Source organism: Perognathus longimembris, chromosome 20 (genome assembly GCF_023159225.1).
Source record: "Perognathus longimembris pacificus isolate PPM17 chromosome 20, ASM2315922v1, whole genome shotgun sequence".
In the NCBI taxonomy this organism is placed as follows: Eukaryota; Metazoa; Chordata; class Mammalia; order Rodentia; family Heteromyidae; genus Perognathus; species Perognathus longimembris.
The window spans coordinates 45,392,031-45,412,480 of record NC_063180.1 but is presented as its reverse complement, the minus strand read 5'-3'; the positions used below and the strand labels follow the sequence as shown (position 1 = coordinate 45,412,480).

The window sequence follows — 20,450 nt, the reverse complement described above, 5'->3', positions numbered from 1 at the left end:
AACGGGCGTGCTCCCGGGACACGGAGGAGCGCGTGCGAAGGCCCAGAAGCCTGGGCGCCGTCAGGACTCCAGGGGGGCTGTCAGGGGTCAGGCGGGGACACCAGCAACGCTCCAGCGGCTCTTCCTTCTGGATGCTTCCAATGGGGATGCTGGTCTCGTTTCCCAGGGTGACTTAATCCTCAGGACACCTAGTGTCAAGGAGCAGCTGCAGAGGACCGCAGGGTCTGTCTTACAGGGCGCCGCTCCTGCGTTCCAACCCGTGCACCTTACCCCAAGTCCCCCTAGGAGCAGCGCAAGCTGCCACCCGTCACCAGGAGATGCTGCGGGGGGACAAGGAAGGGGCCGGAAATTGAGCAAAGACTCCCACCCCAGCTATGGAACAGTCCAGGTGCACGCCAGGCCACAGCAAGGCCTTACCTCAACGTAGCCAGCGTGTGGCCCCACAGCCCCTGCCTGACAGGGCTCTGAGTTCAACCCCAGAGCCGGCGACGGCGGTAGCCGCGGCATGGTGAGCTCAGCAGCTCCATGTGCCCCTGGTGTGAACTCTCAGAAAGGGCCGGAAAGCAGAGCTACGCTCACGGCGTCTGTGGGGATTCCACGTCGTCTCAGATGCCTGACGACAGAGGCACCCCTGGGGAGTGAGGACCACAAAACCTGACTGCGTAGTCCCTTTACTACTGATCAGAAAGAACGGGGGTGAGGCAGCTGCACAGGGGCAACACGGACACGGCACAGCGCGACACAACACGGACACGGTACAACACGGCACAACACAGCACAGCACAGGGCCTTTGAATATCACACTGAGAGGAAAGTGAATGGAAAAAGAAAGGTTCCAGGGCAGGGAACAGATGCCTGCTAAGGATGGAGGATGCTTTCCTCCCTCCCCGCTTCCTGCACTTGGCTTCCATCAAAACCCGGCGGGTGTGTCAGCCGCAGACAGGGAGGCGCGGCGCACGGTCACGTGATCTGAGCAGGGAGGAGGCGGAGCCTGGGTGTGACGGGTCCACAGCGCTCTTCTGGCCAGAAGCAGGGCGTGGCTGCCAGAGCCTAAGGCAGTGCTGAGTGGCATTCAGTCAGGTATTCTGTGGGGAGGTTGAGTCACAGCACACCGGTCTCCCCGAGGGAGTGGCTGGTCTGGGGTCGCCCAGCCGAAACGTTCAGCAGCTGCTGGAACGCAGAAGGTGGGCTGGGCAGGTGGCACTGAGGGGGCAGCTGGGGGAGGAGGCCCGGAGACACAGCCCTGCACTCACCTGCACACACCGCCCCCCTACTGGGCGTGCGGCCCTGCACACACCTACACACACCTGCACACACCGCCCCCCTACTGGGTGTGCGGCCCTGCACACACCTGCACACACCACCCCCCTACTGGGCGTGCGGCCCTGCACACACCTGCACACACCGCCTCTCTACTGGGCGTGCGGCCCTGCACACACCACCCCCCTACTGGGCGTGCGGCCCTGCACACACCTGCACACACCGCCTCTCTACTGGGCGTGCAGCCCTGCACACACCACCCCCCTACTGGGCGTGCAGCCCTGCACACACCTGCACACACCGCCCCCCTACTGGGCATGCAGCCCTGCACACACCTGCACACACCGCCCCCCTACTGGGCGTGCAGCCCTGCACACACCTGCACACACCGCCCCCCTACTGGGCGTGCGGCCCTGCACACACCACCCCCCTACTGGGCATGCAGCCCTGCACACACCTGCACACACCGCCCCCCTACTGGGCGTGCGGCCCTGCACACACCTGCACACACCGCCCCCCTACTGGGCGTGCAGCCCTGCACACACCTGCACACACCGCCCCCCTACTGGGCGTGCAGCCCTGCACACACCTGCACACACCGCCCCCCTACTGGGCGTGCAGCCCTGCACACACCTGCACACACCGCCCCCCTACTGGGCGTGCGGGGCCCCTCTCTCCCCTGCCAGGGGCACTTCAAAGCCTGAAGCCTTATTATTTGGGGAGGGCAGGAGCTGGGCTGGGGGGGGAGGGAGTTCCTGAGCAAAGGGGAGGGCAGCCGTGCACAGCTGGGCCTAGCATTAGGGACATGGGAGGGGGATGGAAAGAACTGAGCGGAGGAGTTTTGAACGGGAGTCCAGCCGCGGTAACCGGCAACACTCTTAATAGGAGTCGAATTCACAATTTGTATAGGCACCCCTCAATGTCTCTGCAGTGTGACCCGCAAACCCCGGCCTAGGTCACTCCACGAGCCCCAGTTCTCAGGGGTTGGTTGTTGTTGGTTTTTTGTGCAGGGTGGCGGGGGGGGGGGGGGGTTGGTGTTGAACTCAGGGCCAGGGCGCTGTCCCTCAGCTGTTGTGCTGAGGGCTGGCGCTCTACCACTTGAGCCATAGCTCCACCTCCAGCTTTCTGATGGCTCACTGGAGATAAGAGTCTCATAGACTTGCCTGCCTGGGCTGGTTTTGAACCTTGACCCTCAGATCTCAGCCTCCTGAGCAGCTGACTGGCTTGAGCCACCAGCGTCCGGCTCTCGGGGCATTTTAACCATTTTCACAGCGACACTTAGATGCTATTTGTCTGCTTTTCCTCTGCTCGGCTCCCCCAAGTATCTCAGGGGCTGTCAGGGCTCCAGGCCTCCTGAGGAGCCCCATCACCAGGCGGAGAACGCACGTCTACGCCTGTCACCCCTGCACGTTTCGTGGGTGGAGACCTTCGGAACACCCGTGTGTGCACAGAGGTCAACGCGGGCTTTGTTCAGCGTGATGCAGTAGTTTGTCCTCGCATTCACAAGTGCTCTAAGTTCTAAGTGTTCGTTACTGCCCAATAAACCTGGCTTGAAATCCCTCAGTGCCTCACGACGGCGAGGAGACCAGTGTGCTTTCTGCAGTCTCACTGGCAATAGAGGGAATTTAAACTTTCATCCGTTCTAAAATTTCCCTAAGGCTGCTTTTTAAATGAATAAGTAATGTCCATGCTAAAATAAGGAGAACTCGCTTTTTCAACACAGCTCAATACCCCGACGCTGTGGAAAGGAGCGACCAGGCTAAACATAGCGGGGAAACTCTGGAGAAGCAGAGCCGGGCCAGAGCGGCCAGGCCGCCCGCCCCCCCCCCCCCCCCCCCCGCCCAGCTCCGGGCGTGGCTAGCGGGCTCCCCCGCTCCTTAGGGAAGGAGGCAGTGCCGTTCTGAGTGGAGAGGGCGGCCGGTTGGGCTGACTTTCAGCACAGGTGTAGTGAGTTCAAAAGCAGCGACCTAAGCCTGCCAAGTTCAACCACTTCATGACTTCACTTGACCAACTGCTCTACTGCTTACAAAACTGTGACAAGGAGCTGGGATACAAGAGCAGCCAAGTGTTTTGGTGAGACGGATCCAGGGAGCTTGGGAGGAGGGTGCTGAGGGGCCCCTCGGCCCGCACACCCCCGCGCGGACTCGGCCCGCGCAGTACTCACCGGTGCCACTATCTTTCCCGTCTGACCGACCTGCATGTCGTTGGGGACGAAGCCAGCGTCGACGGCGGCCCGGGAGGCACCCACTGCGGGGACAAGACGGTCATTGTTTCCAAGCTGTCGTTCACCTATGGGGTCCTCGCTGATATTTAAGTGCAAACCAAGACAGTGACACGGTGCAGTTGGAACGGACTTCTGAAAAACACCCCTGTTGCTGACTGGAAATCCTTTTTATTTTATTTTTGGGCCAGTCCTGGGGCTTGAACTCGGCCTGGGAATTGTCTCTGAGCTTCTTTTTCTCAAGGACGGCACTCTACCATTTGAGCCACAGGGCCACTTTTTTTGTTTTGTTTACGTGGTACTGAGGAATTGAACCCAGGGCTTCATGCGTGCTCAGCAAGCACTCTGTAAAGTTTACACACTTTACACGCTACAAAGCCACATTCCCAGCCCCGACTGAAAATTCTAAGGACAAAGTACTAGAGCCTTGTTGAAGAAAGTACCTTTTTTTTTTTCCCAGTCCTGGGGCTTGAACTCAGGGCCTGAGCACTGTCCCTGGCTTCTTTTTGCTCAAGGCTAGCACTCTGCCTCTTGAGCCACAGCGCCACTTCTGGCCTTTTTGTATATATGTGGTGCTGGGGAATCGAACCCAAGGCTTCATGTAGACAAGGCAAGCACTCTACCACTAGGCCATATTCCCAGCCCAGAAAGTACCTTTTATTTATACTCATAAACTTCAAATCTGGCTGAATGTCAAAAAGACGTTAGGTAAAACCCACACTGCCCCCCATATAGGCTAGCATTATACCAGGTTCCGTCGCGTAGTAAGATCACAGCTCCTGGAAAGGGCACTCCAATTACCTCTGTGACCAGACAGAAGAGTTACAAAACCAAGCTGGGTGGGGGCTGGGAACATGGCCTAGTGGCAAGAGAGCTCGACTTGTATACATGAAGCCCTGGGTTCGAATTTCCAGCACCACATATCTAGAAAACGGCCAGAAGTGGCGCTGTGGCTCAAGTGGCCGAGTGCTAGCCTTGAGCAAAGAGAAGCCAGGCCCTGAGTCCAAAGCCTAGGACTGGCAAAAAAAAACCAAACAACAAGCTGGGTGCCAGTGACCCAAACCTGTCATCCTAGCTAGTCAGCAGGCTGGGATCTGAGGAAGACGGTTCAAAGCCAGCCCTGGCAGGGAAGTGCGTGAGATTCCTATCTCCAATGAACCCCCAGACAATTGGAAGTGGCACGGTGGTAGAGAACTAGTCCTGAACAAAAAAGCCCAGGGACAGTGCCCAGGACCAGAGTTCAAGTCCCACAACCAACAAGAAGGGGAGTATCTTGCTATTAAAGGAAGTAACTTACCTGCAGCATGTAGCTGATCTGCCAAGTCGTATAACAGTTTAAAATTCTCTCCACTCTTCAAACCCCGACCTTGTTGGAGGAAAAAAAAAGAGATAGAGAAAGAAGAAAAATAAATGTCACTTCTAGTGGATGAAGCTTTTGTTCTTTTTCTTTTTTTTTAACCAGTCCTGAGGCTTGAACTCAGGGCCTGGGCGTGTCCCTGAGCTTCTTGTGCTCAAGTCTGGTGCTCTGCCAATTACAGCTTTGGTGATTAATTGTAGATATGAGTCTCATGGGCTGGGAATGGGGCTTAGTGTTAGAGTGTTTGCCCAGCATGCCTGAGTCCTTGGGTTCAATTCCTCAGAACCACATAAACAAGAACATAATAATCAAGAGTCTCATGGACTTTTCTGCCCAGGCTGACTGGCTCTGAACCACGATCTTCAGATCTCAGCCTTCTGAGCAGCTAGGATGACAGGTGGGGGCCATCAAGGCCGGGCTAAAACTTTGGCTCTTCCAGTTACACGGCTGCCACATTCAGCTCCCCAGCGCTGCTATAAAATTTTGTCTGACGCTGAGCGCCGTTGGCTCACACTTATACCTACGATCCTCCTCCTCAGGAGGCCGAGATCTAAGGATCCCGATTCAAAGCCAACTGAGCAGGAAAGTCCATGAAACTCCCACCTCGAATTGACCAACCAAGAGCTGGAAGCAGAGCGGTGACACCAGCCTGTTGTAGAGAAGGAACAGCACCCAGGCCCCGAGGCACCAGCACGAACATACACAACTTTGTGAGTTATGCTGATACTTTCATGCTGCTGCAATAAGTGAATCAGTAGTTACTCGTCGGTGCCTCTTTCCTGGTGGGATGAGCCCTCTAACGGGAGCTGCAGGGTCCGCAGTATGCAGCGAACTCCAAACACAGGAGCCATGGAAAACCAAGTCCACCCCACTCGACCAGACGCTCCCTGAAGGCAAGGACACCCCACCTTTCCCAGTCTCCCACTCCAGGACCTCCCAACAGGCCTTCACAGAGCCCGCACTCAACAAGCCACGCTGCAAGAAATTGGTGAGGAAACGACCCAAATCCATGACTTCTTCTCAGTGCCCATCACAGTAAAGGTTGCTGTAGAGGATCAATATTTATTTTGACATTTAATTTGAAAAGCTTTTCTTTTTTTTTTTTGGCCAGTCCTGGGCCTTGGACTCAGGGCCTGAGCACTGTCCCTGGCTTCTTTTTGCTCAAGGCTAGCACTCTGCCACCTGAGCCACAGCGCCCCTTCTGGCCGTTTTCTGTCTATGTGGTGCTGGGGAATTGAACCCAGGGCCTCATGTATACAAGGCAAGCACTCCTGCCACTAGGCCATATCCCCAGCCCCTGAAAAGCTTTTCTTATATCATGTCAGTCATTTTTTAACAAAACAGGCAGTCAGCCAGCTGTGTTTTAAAGAAAGAGGCATCATATAGCTGGGTGCCAGTGACTCACGCCTATAATTCCACCTACTCAAGAGGCTGAGATCTGAGGGTCACAGTTCAAAGCCAGCCAGGGCAGGAGAGTCTAATGAAACTCTTAACTCCAACGAACCAGCAAAAAGCCAGAGGTGGGGCTGTGGCTGTGGCTCACGTGAGAGAGCAAAAAAAGCTCAGGAACAGCTCCTGGGTCCAAGCCCCAGGACTGGCCAACGAAAAGCAGCAGCCTAGGAGCCGTTCTGCCGTTAATTCTAAAGATGCTTGCCAATCTGTGGCCCACAGGGGCCACGGAGACAGAGATGGCCTCAGCGTCCCGGTGCCTGCAGGCCCCGTGGCCATCACAGGGGTGAGATCTGCCCTACCCCCCCCCCGTCCCCCGTCCCCGCTGTCAGAGACCTGCGTGGGCGACCCTGGGGGAGGGGTGCGCCCAACGTCAGCGTCCTCCGTGGAAAACAGGAATGAGTTTGGAAACACAAAAACCACCACCAACCCTGCACTCCAGGATGGGAACAGAGCTCCGGGGCAGAGGGCTGGCCTAGCAGGCGCTGGGTCCTCAGTTCAATCCCAGCCCCACCCAAACAAAAAATACACAGGCCACAAAGACGGCACCCCTGGGGGGGGGGTGCCAGTATGGCAGGGCGGGCCTCCGGTCCCCTCATCACGGTGTGTGTGTGTGTGTGTGTGTGTGTCTGTGTGTGTGTGTGTGTGTCTGTGTGGCAGAGCAGGCCTCCATCCCCTCATCACGGCGCACGTGTGTGTGTGTGTGTGTGTGTGTCAGGGCGGGCCTCCATCCCCTCATCACGGCGCGGGTGTGTGTGTGTGTGTGTGTGTGTGTGTGTCTGTGTGGCAGGGCGGGCCTCCGGTCCCCTCATCACGGCGCAGGTGTGTGTGTGTGTGTGTGTGTGTGGCAGGGCGGGCCTCTGGTTCCCTCATCACGGCACGTGTGTGTGTGTGTGTGTGTGTGTGTGTGTGTCTGTGTGGCAGAGCGGGCCTCCATCCCCTCATCACGGCGCGGGTGTGTGTGTGTGTGTGTGTGTGTGTGTGTGTCTGTGTGGCAGGGCGGGCCTCCGGTCCCCTCATCACGGCACGTGTGTGTGTGTGTGTGTGTGTGTCTGTGTGGCAGGGCGGGCCTCCGGTCCCCTCATCATGGCACGTGTGTGTGTGTGTGTGTGTGTGTCTGTGTGGCAGGGCGGGCCTCCGGTCCCCTCATCACGGCGCAGGTGTGTGTGTGTGTGTGTGTGTGTGGCAGGGCGGGCCTCTGGTTCCCTCATCACGGCACGTGTGTGTGTGTGTGTGTGTGTGTGTGTGTCTGTGTGGCAGAGCGGGCCTCCATCCCCTCATCACGGCGCGGGTGTGTGTGTGTGTGTGTGTGTGTGTGTGTGTCTGTGTGGCAGGGCGGGCCTCCGGTCCCCTCATCACGGCACGTGTGTGTGTGTGTGTGTGTGTCTGTGTGGCAGGGCGGGCCTCCGGTCCCCTCATCACGGCGCAGGTGTGTGTGTGTGTGTGTGTGTGTGGCAGGGCGGGCCTCCGGTCCCCTCATCACGGCGCAGGTGTGTGTGTGTGTGTGTGTGTGTGTGTGGCAGGGCGGGCCTCTGGTTCCCTCATCACGGCACGTGTGTGTGTGTGTGTGTGTGTGTGTGTGTCTGTGTGGCAGAGCGGGCCTCCATCCCCTCATCACGGCGCGGGTGTGTGTGTGTGTGTGTGTGTGTGTGTGTCTGTGTGGCAGGGCGGGCCTCCGGTCCCCTCATCACGGCGCAGGTGTGTGTGTGTGTGTGTGTGTGTGGCAGGGCGGGCCTCTGGTTCCCTCATCACGGCACGTGTGTGTGTGTGTGTGTGTGTGTGTGTGTGTCTGTGTGGCAGAGCGGGCCTCCATCCCCTCATCACGGCGCGGGTGTGTGTGTGTGTGTGTGTGTGTGTGTGTGTCTGTGTGGCAGGGCGGGCCTCCGGTCCCCTCATCACGGCACGTGTGTGTGTGTGTGTGTGTGTGTGTGTGGCAGGGCGGGCCTCCGGTCCCCTCATCACGGCGCAGGTGTGTGTGTGTGTGTGTGTGTGTGTGTGGCAGGGCGGGCCTCTGGTCCCCTCATCACGGCACGTGTGTGTGTGTGTGTGTGTGTGCGTGGCAGGGCGGCACTCACCTCCCGACACCACCACCTTGGCGCCCGTGAGCTCGGGCCGGTCGCTCTTGGTCAGCTTCTGGTCCAGCCACTCTGACGCTCCCACGGGCGGAGGGCTGGAGACTGCACGAGACAACAAGCGGGACAAGCGGGAGGCTTCAGGGTGGCGGCCGCCCTGCCGGGGCAGCGCGTTCCCATCAGCACACGCGAAACCCTCCCCGGAGACAGACGCCACTCACTGCCGGGGCCCAGCGCACCGCCTCCCACTAGCGGGGGACTCGGGACAGAGGCCAGCCAGGCTCTGCCTCGCCTGCCATGTAACTTGGAGAAGTCAGTTCGTCCGCGGGTTTTCTGTACAAACCACCGTAACTTCCTGTGTATGGGGTTCACATAAGATGTGTGTGTACACACGTATACACACATACATTTACAGGTTTTCTAGACAGATGTTGTCTAGGGATCGTTTACACTCATCTGCTATGCTGACTCACTCAAGCAGTACCCCCAGGAGGAGGGGACGAGAGTGAGAAGTCTCAACATGCCCAGGGACCCCAGCTACTCAGGAGGCTGAGACCTAAGGAACATGGTCCAAAGCCAGAACACGCAGGAAAGATCACGAGACTCTCACCTCCAATTAAACATCCCAATGCCAGAAGCGGAGTTGTGGGGTGCTAGCAAAGAAGCTTAGGGATGGCACCCTGCCCTGCGTTCAAGCCCAGCACCTTGCCCCCCCCGCCTCCACCCGACCCCTGCACAGAAAATAACGTCTTAACATGAGCCTGACTGCGACCACAACGGGAGCCCCCCCCCCCCCCAGCACCAGGCCTTCCCAGGGCGGAAAGGAGCGGACGCACACTGTGACCGTCCCTCAAGCCCGAGTAACCCTGGCAGTGAGGGTGGCCCGGCTTGAACTTGCAAGCGCTGCACTGGAACTCTGCCCACTTTACCCACCTCTCTTCCTCTAGCAGGTGTGTGAAGCAAGACAGACAGAAGAGCTTAAGAAGCACACAATCGAGCACTTGCCCTTCTCTGAGCCCGCGCTGCCTCCGCTGGCTGCCGCGGCTTCGAAGGACGTTCCTCGGACAGAAAACACCTTCACTTTCTCGTCGCACTTCACGGTGCACAGCGCATTGCCTGCAACACAGCTGCTGGTTAACGCGACGGCGCAGGGCAACCACAAGAATATTCCTTTCGGGGTCAAGTTTCTCTCTTGGCCAGCTGCTTTCTACACTGACCACGTAGGGGAACAAGACGATGGTCTGAAAAATCAGACAGGGGGCCGTGGCTCACACCTGTCATCCTAGCCACTTGAGAGGCTGGGGGCTGAGGACTGTGGTTCAAAGCCAGCCCAGGCAGCAAAGTCTGTGACCCTCTTATCTCCAACAAACTACCAAAAAAGCTGAAAGGGAAGCTGTGGCCAACGTGGGAGAATGCTAACCTTGAACAAAAAACTCAGAGACAGTGTCCAGGGTGAGTTCCCGCCTCAGGACCGGAAGCAATCAGGCCAGCCAGCCACAGAAAGGAGGGAGCCACCCAGTGAGAAGAGGAAGACAGCAGCCGTCTCCAAACAACACAACCAATAGCTGGGGAATGCGACCTGCGATGCCTCCCTGAGCACCCACGTGAACAAGAGCAGGCGGGCCAAGGTGTTTCAGGGATCTGAGACGTTTCTTACAGATTAGCAATCACTTGCAGGCTGGCCTGAGCTATGACTACGTATTTCCCTCAGACGTGACTGATGATAAAACTTGTGACTTGAGAAGTGACCACGGACAATGAAATGCAACTTTAATCAGAAAGAACGAAGAGTGTGCTGCCTTGCTCTAACCCCCCGGGAGACCTCACGCTTCGGAAAGCTCCATGGCTAGAGGCCCTGATGTGAAATGGAAAAGCAAGGAAGACTGAGCATGCCGTCTTGAAAAAAGAAGTTTGCTCTCCAGGTGCCATGTACAAACCATACGGAACAGTGACCATCGGACAAGTCTCACCAACGGGGCCAGTCAGGAATGCTCTATGTCCAGGGGAACGCCACGTCACCGCCGCCCGGCAGCAACTGCACACCAGGACTTCCCGGAAGCCTTTGCCGTGGCCATTACAGGAACTGTACGGCTTGTTTAAAATTCTACCTTCAAGCCGGCACCAGTGGCCTGGGCCTATCATCCCAGCCACCCAGAGGCTGCACACAAGCGCGCGCACACACACGCGCACACACACACACACACACACACACACACACACACACACACACACGTCTTCACATTTTACTTATGCCCTTAACTAAGATCAGCTGCCCGTCTCCCTTGGTACTCACCGGCATAAATAGTTCTCACAAACGTGTCAGGCGATTTGATGGCAATGATATCAGAAATCGGGGCGACATCAAGTTTGGCTGCTACTCTGGGCAACAGGTTCTGAAAGCAGATGAGCAGTGAGCCAAGCCCGCTGCCGCGGAGGGAGGCCAGGCACCCAGGGCGTCTGTGAGCTCCGCCCTCGGTCGCCACCTCCCACGCAAACTGGACACCAGCGGCTCTGAGACTAAGGCAGAGGACACTCCAGTGGTGCAGCAACTGAAGCCCCCCCGAATCCGCTACGTGGAAGTAGCAAGTATTCGCTCTGACAGATAATCCACTACAAAGTGGGACAATGACAGATCACTGGATTTAGATAAGACAACATTTTAGGATAGTAAACTTCTGAAAAAGGAGTAAATTGGTTTTCTCCCTCCCTCCCTCGCTCCAGGCCTCCCTCTTCCTTCCTTGTTTTGTCACAAAAAACATTGTTTTATATATATATGTACGTATAATGTTCTATGTATCACGCATTATACGCTTATTAACGGATATAAAAAGGAAAGGCTTCAGCAGGCATTTCGTCTTTGGCTCAGGCTGACGCCACGTGAAACGATCACAGTTAGCTCGGCATGGCAACAGTGCCCACAGCCTCAGCCATGGTGGGAGTGCAGGTTCTAGGCCAGCCTGGGCAGAAACAGAAAAACAGAAACCCACCCAGGCAGGACAGCCCCCCAGCTCCTCAGACAGAAGCAGGAGTATCAGTATGGAGGCCAGCCCGGGGAAAAGCCCAAGACCCGACCTGAAAAAGCAAAAGGACTGAGGGTGCGGCTCAAGTAGTACAGCCTTCGCCTGGAGTGCACCAGGCCCTCGGTTCAAACCCCAGCACTCTAACAACAGACCATGAGCAGCAGCCTGTGTGACGACGGACTGAGCCACTGGCAAGGGCTTAGAGGCTTGACCTTAAACACGGTGTGGAAGGAAAGGAAGTCAAGATAGCACACAGACACGGAGAGGTTGGTTGCCAACTTCATTTTCCCCTTTCCTCCGCTCCTTTTTCTCTCGCTGTTCTCTGTTACTTGGTGGCAGCGGGTTTGAACCCAGTGCTGAACCCATCGGGGCTGGCGATCGATGGCAGCTCTTTACCCTAGGGCCCGCCGCCCCCCGCCCCCCCCAAGAGCACTGTCCTCTCTGTATATTCGCCAGCCCCTGGCAAAGCATCTCATAGGGCAGATTACTAGGTACACACAGCACACATACAGGCAAACCCCAAGTTCTACCTAGCAACAGAGCTTGCTTCGAGGCAAAGTTGAGAACCTGAAAGGGATCTTTTAACTGGAGACCCCTGGGTAGCATGGGTAAATCAGGCCAGCTCTCTAAGCGACGGCTGCTGGTGGCATGGCGTCCGCCGTACCAATGCTTCTGAGCAGCGGGCTCAGGCGCACCTTCTCATCCTTCTCACCTTCCCAAAGGCAGAGGCCCCGGCACAGATGTGCGTGTAACTGAACTGCTTCTGAGTCTCCAGAATCAACGGCGTCAGCTCCTCTGGGAAGGAAACACTGCGTGAGCACATCTCACAGTCTGCGTGCGCGTGTCCCAGCTTAGGAAACACACCCCGCCCGCGGCACACCCACCTGGAAGGAGGCCTTTGTAGGCATCGTGCTGAGCCACCAGAACTTTGGCCACGCCTGCCACCTTACACAGATCTCCTGCCACCTGGGATTACAACAGAAATGCCCAGTTATCAATGGACAAGGGATACGCAGACAGAGCCCCCGCTACACACAGCACGCCGGCGTGAAATCATTCCTTCCTGTCTTGGGCAGTGGAGGGGGCGACCTCAGGGCTGCGTCACTGGGCACAGACTGCCTGGCTCAGGCCAGGCGTTTTACTTCTCGTTTGTGTTTCGGATGGAGTCCCACACTTTGCTGGGCTTTCCGTGAAGCACAGTTCTCCCTGTCCACAGCCCACCCGGCTGAGGTGATGCGCGTGCGTCACCCTGCCTGCTTCTCCACGGCATACGATCCTAATGGACCACCATAAAAACCACTCTGAGTTCTCTCTTAAAAAGGGAGCTACTGCTTTGGCGTAGGCCACGTGGCTACTGTATACGTTCTTGGTACATTGGGTATTGTATATATGTCTGCCTGACCTAAGGAAGGGAAAGAAAAACAGGGTGTAAGATATCACAAGAAATGTACACACTGCCCTACTATGTAACTGTACCCTTTTTGCACAACACCTTGTCAAAAAATTTGTGTTCAATTAATAAATAAATTTAAAAAAATAAAAAATAAATAAAAAGGGGGCTACTGGGCTGGGAGTGTGGCTTAGCGGTACAGTGCTTGACTAGCAGGCATGAAGCCCTGGGTTCGATTCCCCAGCACCACATACACAGAAAAGGCTAGAAGTGGCGCTGTGGCTCAAGTGGTAGAGTGCTAGCCTTGAGCAAAAAGAAGCCAGGGACAGTGCTCAGGCCCTGAGTTCAAGGCCCAGGACTGGTAAAAACAACAACAACAAAAAAATATCTATATAGTATTATTAATAACCTTCTAGAACTACTCTAAACCAACTAGGTTATATAGACTATGTCTATGCACACACACAAATATACATCCTTTTTTCACAGATCAATTTCCTATAAGGAATTAGAAGTTAAGTTACACCAGCATTCTAAGTCTGCATGATCAGGTGCTGTATCAACAATTCAGAAAGGAATCAAATCCTCTCAAAAGACACACGTGTGCTCTCTCGCTTTACTCGTGCAGCGGCCCCGCTCCCGGCTCCACTCTGGGCAGGGGGGAGGGCAGGGGGAGGGCAGGGGGAGGGAAGGGGAGCTTGAGTCTGGGGGGGCCAGGCAAAGCCCATCTCCTGGGCAGCCAGCGCCTGGGCGTGGGCCCCACAAACCGTCCAACCTCCCCAGGGCCGGCTCCCAATGACCAAAACATCCTCTAGCAGCAGCTACTGTTTGGAAAATTAACCCCTGCGGCACTTGGTCCGGATAGTTTACTTTCAGGAATTAGAAGCGGCGATCGGCAGCTGTATCTATCCATACAAAAAGTGGTCCTCTATTAACCTCTAAGGGCGCTTGGAATAGTACCATTCTCCTTGGTACCTGGTGGCCAGAGGAGCTAAACCAAGCGTTCTGCCTCGTTTCAAAAGACAAAACGCTTGGTGACCAAGCCTCCCAGCTCCTCTTCCACACACAGCAATGGTGTGACAGGGGTCCACTGGGGGTGCCGGTCCTTGGCATCGTTCTCTGGGGTCATCTTCCCGTCTCCTGATGGAAATTACATTTGCTATGGCCGACCTTAAAAAAAATCTCTCACCTTGTCACATTTGGTTCCAGCCACTAAGCAAGACACCTCGCCGCCAAGACGCGTGGCCGCGGTGATGGCATTTAGGGTAATGGGCGCTAGGGAGTCATTGTTATGCTCAGCTATTACCAGAGTACTCTGGAAACGGAGCAGGGAGGCCTGGAAAGAGATGAAATTGCATTAAAAGGGTAAAAAGATCCTTATAAGATATTTGATTTCTATTGTAATCATTAAGCAAACGTCCTTTAAAGAAAAGAAAACTGTTGTGGATACAATGTTTTACAATCTATTCTTAAAACAGTCAGTTGCAAATAAGGTGGCTCAGGAGGCTGAGACCTGAGGATTGCAGTTCAAAGCCAGCCCTGGCAGGAAAGTCTGTGAGATCCTGCTCTCCGATGAACCACCAGAAAACAGGAAGTAAAACTGTGGCTCAAGGGGTAGAGCTCTAGCCTTGCGTGCAAAAGCTCAGGGACGGTGCCCAGGCCCTGAGTTCAAGTTCTATCAACTGTGAGGCCTCTGAGTCAACGCCACCACACCACAAAAAAATGAAGTGAAACAGAGTTCACAAAACAGCTGTGATATGAGCAGGTGGTCTGGGCCCTGGGTCACGAGCTCATGTCAAAACACCACTGTCAGTAGCCAGGGTTTTCCGGCTGGGGGAAGGGGTGCCAGTAGTGGGTCTGGAACTCAGGTCAGGGCCTGGGCGCTGTCCCTGAGCTTTTGCACTCAAGCTGGTGCTGTAGTTTGAGCCACAGCCCCTGGGATTTTCCTGCCCAGGCTGGATATGAACAGCAGTTCTCAGATCTCAGCCTCCTGAGTAGCTAGGATTACACACATGAGCCACCAGCACCTGGTCCAACAGTTTTGTTTTGTTTTTCTTTTGCCAGTTATGGGGACTGAACTCTGGGCCTGGGCGGTGTCCCTGAGCTCCTCAGCTCAAGGTTAGTGATCTACCACTTTGAGACACAGCACCACTTCGTTTTGGGGTGTTTAACTGGAGATAAGAGTCTCATGGGGACTTTTCTGCCTGGGCTGGCTTCAAACTGCAATCCTCAGCAGATCTCAGCCTCCTAAATAGCTGAGAGCTGGGAACGTGGCTTAGTGGTAGAGTGCTAGCCTTGACCACAGAGAGGCTCAGGGACAGTGCTCAGGACTGAGGGGGGAGGGGGGTGGCTAGGATGACAGGCATGAACCACCAGTTTCGCATTTTCTGGTGGTCAATTCCACCGATGTTAGGAGATGAAACACCAGCAGGGCCCCTCCCTCCTGCACACGGACAAACCCGTCCATAACGTCTGGCACTAAGAGTAACTTAAAACGACTTCTCCCAGCCACCCTTAGGGACTAGGTGGGCTGATGAAGAGGCGGGTGGGGGTGGGGAGAGGGGAAAGGGCCGTCTCCTCACTCACAAAGATGCAAGTCTAGGATTAAGCTATAAACTCTTTCTAAACCCTACTGAAAAGGGTCATGTATAATTAAAGTCACCAATCCCTATTTTTACATACATTTTGCAATAATGAAGTGCATATTACATTCTTATACTTAAACTATTTTAACCTCCTGAGTAATAAAACATAGCAGCTTTTCATCATGATGAGAAATGTCATCTGACATCGATTATAATATTAAAAACAAAGCCAATTACTTCGCTTTAAAAACAGACAGATTCTTAGTGGACCCCCTGGCGGGCTGCACAATCTCACAGAATTCACCTCATGCGATAAATTTCCTTCAGCACTGCACAAGACCGCAGCTCTTTCTTCTAGCAAAAGAAATTGCAATTTGCATGTGAATTGAAGTTCATTCATCAAGACTGGACAGTGGACCCTAGGCAGGGTCCTGTTTCTTCCTGCTCTGCCATTCCATGCACTTTGGCCTGCCGGCTGGCCGGCCTACCCACCTGCCCCCCAGTCTGCAGGGGAGCCGGGAACAATGCATTCAGTGAGCTCAGTGACCCTCAAAGGATTGCTTTACTGATTGCTGAGATAGTGTCTGGCATCTTATTCCTCACCAAATCAATTTTAAAATAATAAGCTAGGCGCAGGTGGTGCACACCTGTAATCCTAGCTACTCAGGAAGCTGAGATCTGAGGACTGGGGTTTGAAGCCAGCTGGGGCGAGAAAGTTGGTGAGATTCTTTCTCCAATTACCAGCAGAAGAAGCCACCAGTGGTGCTGTGGTTCAAGTGCGAGAGCACTAGCCTTGAACAAAAAGGAGCTCAGGAACAGCACCCCAAACCCAGAGTTGGAACCCCCAGAACAGGCGCGCACACACAAAAAGAAAGAATCACCAACAGATGCTAAGGCTGGTGGGTGAAAGTCTAAAAAACAAGAGAGTACTGCTGTTTCAATGCACCTCCTCGGTCAGTCAAAAAATTACAAAGGGGCTGGGGATATGGCCTAGTGGCAAGAGAGCTCGCCTCGTATACATGAGGCCCTGGGTTTGATTCCCCAGCACCACATATACAGAAAATGGCCAGAAGTGGCGCTGTGGCTCAAGTGGCAGAGTGCTAGCCTTGAGCAAGAAGAAGCCAGGGACAGTGCTCAGGCCCTGAGTCCAAGCCCCAGGACTGGCCAAAAAAAAAAAAAAAAAATTACAAAGGGAGAGTAACAGTGAAAGAACCTGGCAAAGAGCTCATTACCTAACATCACCAGCAATGCAATAAACCACTGCACTTTGAACACAACGTTGCTTCTGTGATATTCCTGCCACGGAGTCAAGTCATAAGGGGAATACCAGAGAGACCTAAATTGGGTAACAGAGTGCCCAACACAAGGCCTATGTTCTTCAAAAATGCCAAGGTCAAGCAGGCACTGGTGGCCCATGTCTGTAGGCCGAGATCTGGGGATCACACAGGAAAGTCCATCAGACTCTTATCTTAGTTAACCACCAGAAAACTGGAGGTAGAGCTGGAGCTCCAAGTGGCAGAGTGCTTTGAGCAACACCGCTCAGGGATTGTACATACGCACTGAGTTCAAGCCACAGCACACACACACACACACACACGTGTGCAAACAAGGCTGAAGAACTTACCTAATAAGGATTACAGAGACATTACAATTATATAGAAAGCACCTGTACAATCTTAGACCAGAATGAGGAAAAAAAAACTTTTATAGCCCATACTAACAAGACAAGTGGCAAGATCTGAATGACTACAGACTAGAAAAGGGCACTGTGTCATTGATAAACTTCCTGACTTGGTGGAGCATGCTGTAGTTAGGAAACTGAACCTCCTTGTTTTTGTTTTGTTTTTTAAGTGCTGGAGCTTGACCTAAGACCTCAGGTGACAGAGGCAAGAGCTTGACGACTAAGCCAAAGCCCCATCTATCCCCATACTTTTTTTTGCTTTAAAATACCCACTGTGGCTGGGCCTGGTGTGGATGCCTGGAATTCCAGTACTTGTGAGGCTGAGGCAGAAGGACCCTGGGTTCTAGGCTGGCCTGGAATACATAGCAAGATCCTGTCTCAAAGCAAACCATCTAGATTCATAGGTGTCTGACATCAGGAACACAGAAGCTGGAGGCTGGCGGAGGCGGAAGGACTGATTCTCTCTCAGCCAGTACAAGCTGGGTGTGGATTTGTGCACCTGCCATTCCTACCTGTATGGGAAGTGTACTAGAATCCTTAGGCTTAAAATCAAGACTCTATTTGAGAAATAGAGCAAAAAAGACTGGAGGCATGACACAAAGGACAGAGCCCCTGCCAAGCAAGCATCAGGGTCCTGAGCGCCAACCCCAGGATGGCAAAACACAACAAATAAACAGCCCACTGCATTATTTAGGAATTAAAGACATAGCTAAAACGTACTCTCAAACAGTTCAGAAAACAATTAAGTGTACATATGTGGAAAGAAAGGGACATGTATCAACTGCTAATGGCTGGTGAAATTCAGGGAAAAGTTCCAATAATTCTCTGTATTATTCTTGAAACTTTTTCTAAGTTTAATATTATTTCAGCATACAAAAAGGTAAAGAGGTGGGGCTGGGAATATGGCCTAGTGGTACACTGCTTGCCTCACGTACATGAAGCCCTGAGTTCGATTCCTCAGCACCAGATATACAGAAAAGGCCAGAAGTGGCACTATGGCTCAAGTGCTAGAGTGCTAGCCTTGAGCAAAAAGAAGCCAGGGACAGAGCTCAGGTCCCGAGTTCAAGGCCCAGGACTAGCAAGGAAAAAAAAAAAAAGGACCCTTGAGCCACAGCGCCACTTCTGGCCTTTTCTGTATATGTGGTGCTGAGGAATCGAACCCAGGGCTTCATGCATGCAAGGCGAGCACTCTATCACTAGGCCACATTCCCAGCCCATGTCCATTTTTAGAAGTGTTCCCACCATTTGTTTTTAATGCTTGAAATTCAAATCTGTAAAACATTCTTAATGACTTTAGAGCAGCTATGCCAGCAAGTCTGATTCAAATTTTAAAAATAAGTCAAGGTCAAAGTCCTTGGCAAATCCTGGTTTAGAAATTCTGTTCTTGGCTTTTGGCTAGCTGTGTGGATATTAAGAATTACTTACAGTGATCATTCCACTTTTTTCCTATTAGCACTACAAAGTTACCTAGTGCTAAAATCCCCCACAACTATGTAAGACATGTAACCTGTCCACAAACCTGTCTTCCAGTTATTGTGTAACTATATGCTCTACAGGTGTAGGTAGGATTCTTCGACTTTAAAGTCTAAGAAAGAAGGAAAGACTCGCCTGAACTCTCAACTGGAGGGTGTGTGTGGACTCTGGGGGGGGAAAGCGGGCCAAAGTTTTCATAGAACAAGGAATAGCACACGAGGAAAAACTGTCCACAAACTTGCAGAAAGACCAGCAGCGGGGTCTCAGGGAGCAGAGTCCCAGCGGCGAGTGAGGAAAACAGGTGTCTACCAACGCAAACGGTGCACACAGCCGTGCAAAGGTGAGAACGCGGCCGGTGGGGGCGGCGGCTCGCGCCCGCCGTCCCGGCTGCTCGCTCAGGAGGCCCAGGGCTGAGGGTCGCAGCCCGAAGCCAGCCGGGGCGAGAGAGGCGGCGAGGCTCTCCTCTCCAAGGGGCCAGCCAAGGCCCGGAGGTGGAGCTGCGGTCCGGTGGCCGAGCGCCAAGGCGCCTTGGGCACTGCGAGTTCAGGAGCAGCGTCCGGGCCCAGAGCTGAGGCCCGGGCGGGCGGGCGGGCAGCGTCCGGGCCCCGAGCTGAAGCCCGGGCGGGCGGGCACTCAGGGCGCAGGGGCCCGGGCCGGGGGTCCCCTCCCCTCCGCGGCCACACGCTGCTCCCGGGGTCCAAATTCCCACCCGCGTGGGGAGCCCAGGGCGGCGGCCGGCGGCCCAGGCGCGGCCCCTGACCCCGACCCCCGACCTCTGCGGGGAGAGCCCGCGGTCCGGACAGGGTGGCCCCGGCCCGACCCCGACCCCTGCGCGGGGAGCCTAAGGTCTGGACACGGTGGCCGCGGCCCCTGACCCCTGACCTCTGAAGGGCGAACCCGCGGCCCAGACGCGGCCTTCCGGACCGGGTGGCCCCGGCCCCTGACCCCTGACCTCTGCGGGGCGAACCCGCGGCCCAGACGCGGCCTTCCGGACCGGGTGGCCGCGGCCCCTGACCTCTGCCCCCAGGGGTAACCGGGAAGAGGGGGGAGCGGGCCCCAGGCCCTCGGCCCGAGCGGCAGGTCCGGCCGGGCCGGTCGAGGCCGGGGCGGTGGGCGCCTCGGGGCGCTCGGCCCGGACCCCGGGGGGCGGCGCGGCCTCCGCCTCGGCACTCACCGCCCGCCGGAGCCGGCCCGGGGCCGCCGCGCGGAGCATGGTCGCGGTTCTCGTCGGCCCGGCCGGACGTGCGCCCGAGCGACCCACAGCGCGCCGCTCCCGCGAACGCTCGCGAGACGCTGGGCGGGAGCCCCGCCCGGGCCCGGAGCTCGCGGCCCCGCCCGCTCATTGCACGGCCGCTCGGCCAATGGGAGCGGAGGAGGGCCGGGGGCGGGGCCTGAAGTGGGGCAAAGGTGAGGCGGCGCGGCGGAGAGCGGGGCGGGGCGCGAGGGGCGGGGCGGAGCGCGGGGCGGGGCGCGAGGGGCGGGGGGCGGGGCGAGGCGGAGCGCGGGGCGCGGGGCGCAGCGCGCGGGGCGCGGGGCGCGGGGCGCGGGGCGCGGGGCGCGGGGCGCGGGGCGCCGGGCGGGGCGCGGGGCGCGGGGGCGCGGGGCGCGGGGCGCGGGGCGCGGGGCGCGGGGCGCGGGGCGCCGGGCGGGGCGCGGGGCGGAGCGCGGGGCGAGGCGGAGCACGGGGCGCGGGGCGCCGGGCGGGGCGCGAGGCGGAGCACGGGGCGCGGGGCGCCGGGCGGGGCGCGGAGCGCGGGGCGGAGCGCGGGGCACGGGGCGCAGCGCGGGGCGGGGCGCCGGGCGGGGGGCGCGGGCCGCGCGGGCTTCGCCTGCGTCTGCGCGGCGCGGCGCCTTGGGCGGGGCCGGGCCGCGCCGTCCACGCCCACCCCGTGCCCCGCGCTCCGCCCCGCGCCCCCTCCACCCCCGCCCCGGCCCCGCGCTC

The 20,450-nt window shown here is 56.3% G+C and overlaps 1 protein-coding gene across 1 annotated transcript in view; it reads right to left on the bottom strand.

Annotated features, from left to right (window-relative positions):
- The window catches only part of Etfa (electron transfer flavoprotein subunit alpha), a 35,645-nt gene extending 15,856 nt beyond the window's left edge, over window positions 1-19,789 (bottom strand). The window contains exons 1-9 of the mRNA XM_048330000.1: window positions 19,683-19,789; window positions 13,959-14,105; window positions 12,264-12,345; window positions 12,092-12,174; window positions 10,653-10,752; window positions 9,365-9,475; window positions 8,363-8,464; window positions 4,779-4,847; window positions 3,425-3,507 (exon numbers count right to left, since the gene is read on the bottom strand). Of these exons, the coding sequence (XP_048185957.1) occupies window positions 3,425-3,507; window positions 4,779-4,847; window positions 8,363-8,464; window positions 9,365-9,475; window positions 10,653-10,752; window positions 12,092-12,174; window positions 12,264-12,345; window positions 13,959-14,105; window positions 19,683-19,721 (816 nt within the window). The 5' untranslated portion in view covers window positions 19,722-19,789. The remainder of the gene's footprint in view (window positions 1-3,424; window positions 3,508-4,778; window positions 4,848-8,362; window positions 8,465-9,364; window positions 9,476-10,652; window positions 10,753-12,091; window positions 12,175-12,263; window positions 12,346-13,958; window positions 14,106-19,682) is intronic.
- Window positions 19,790-20,450: the final 661 nt, after the last annotated feature.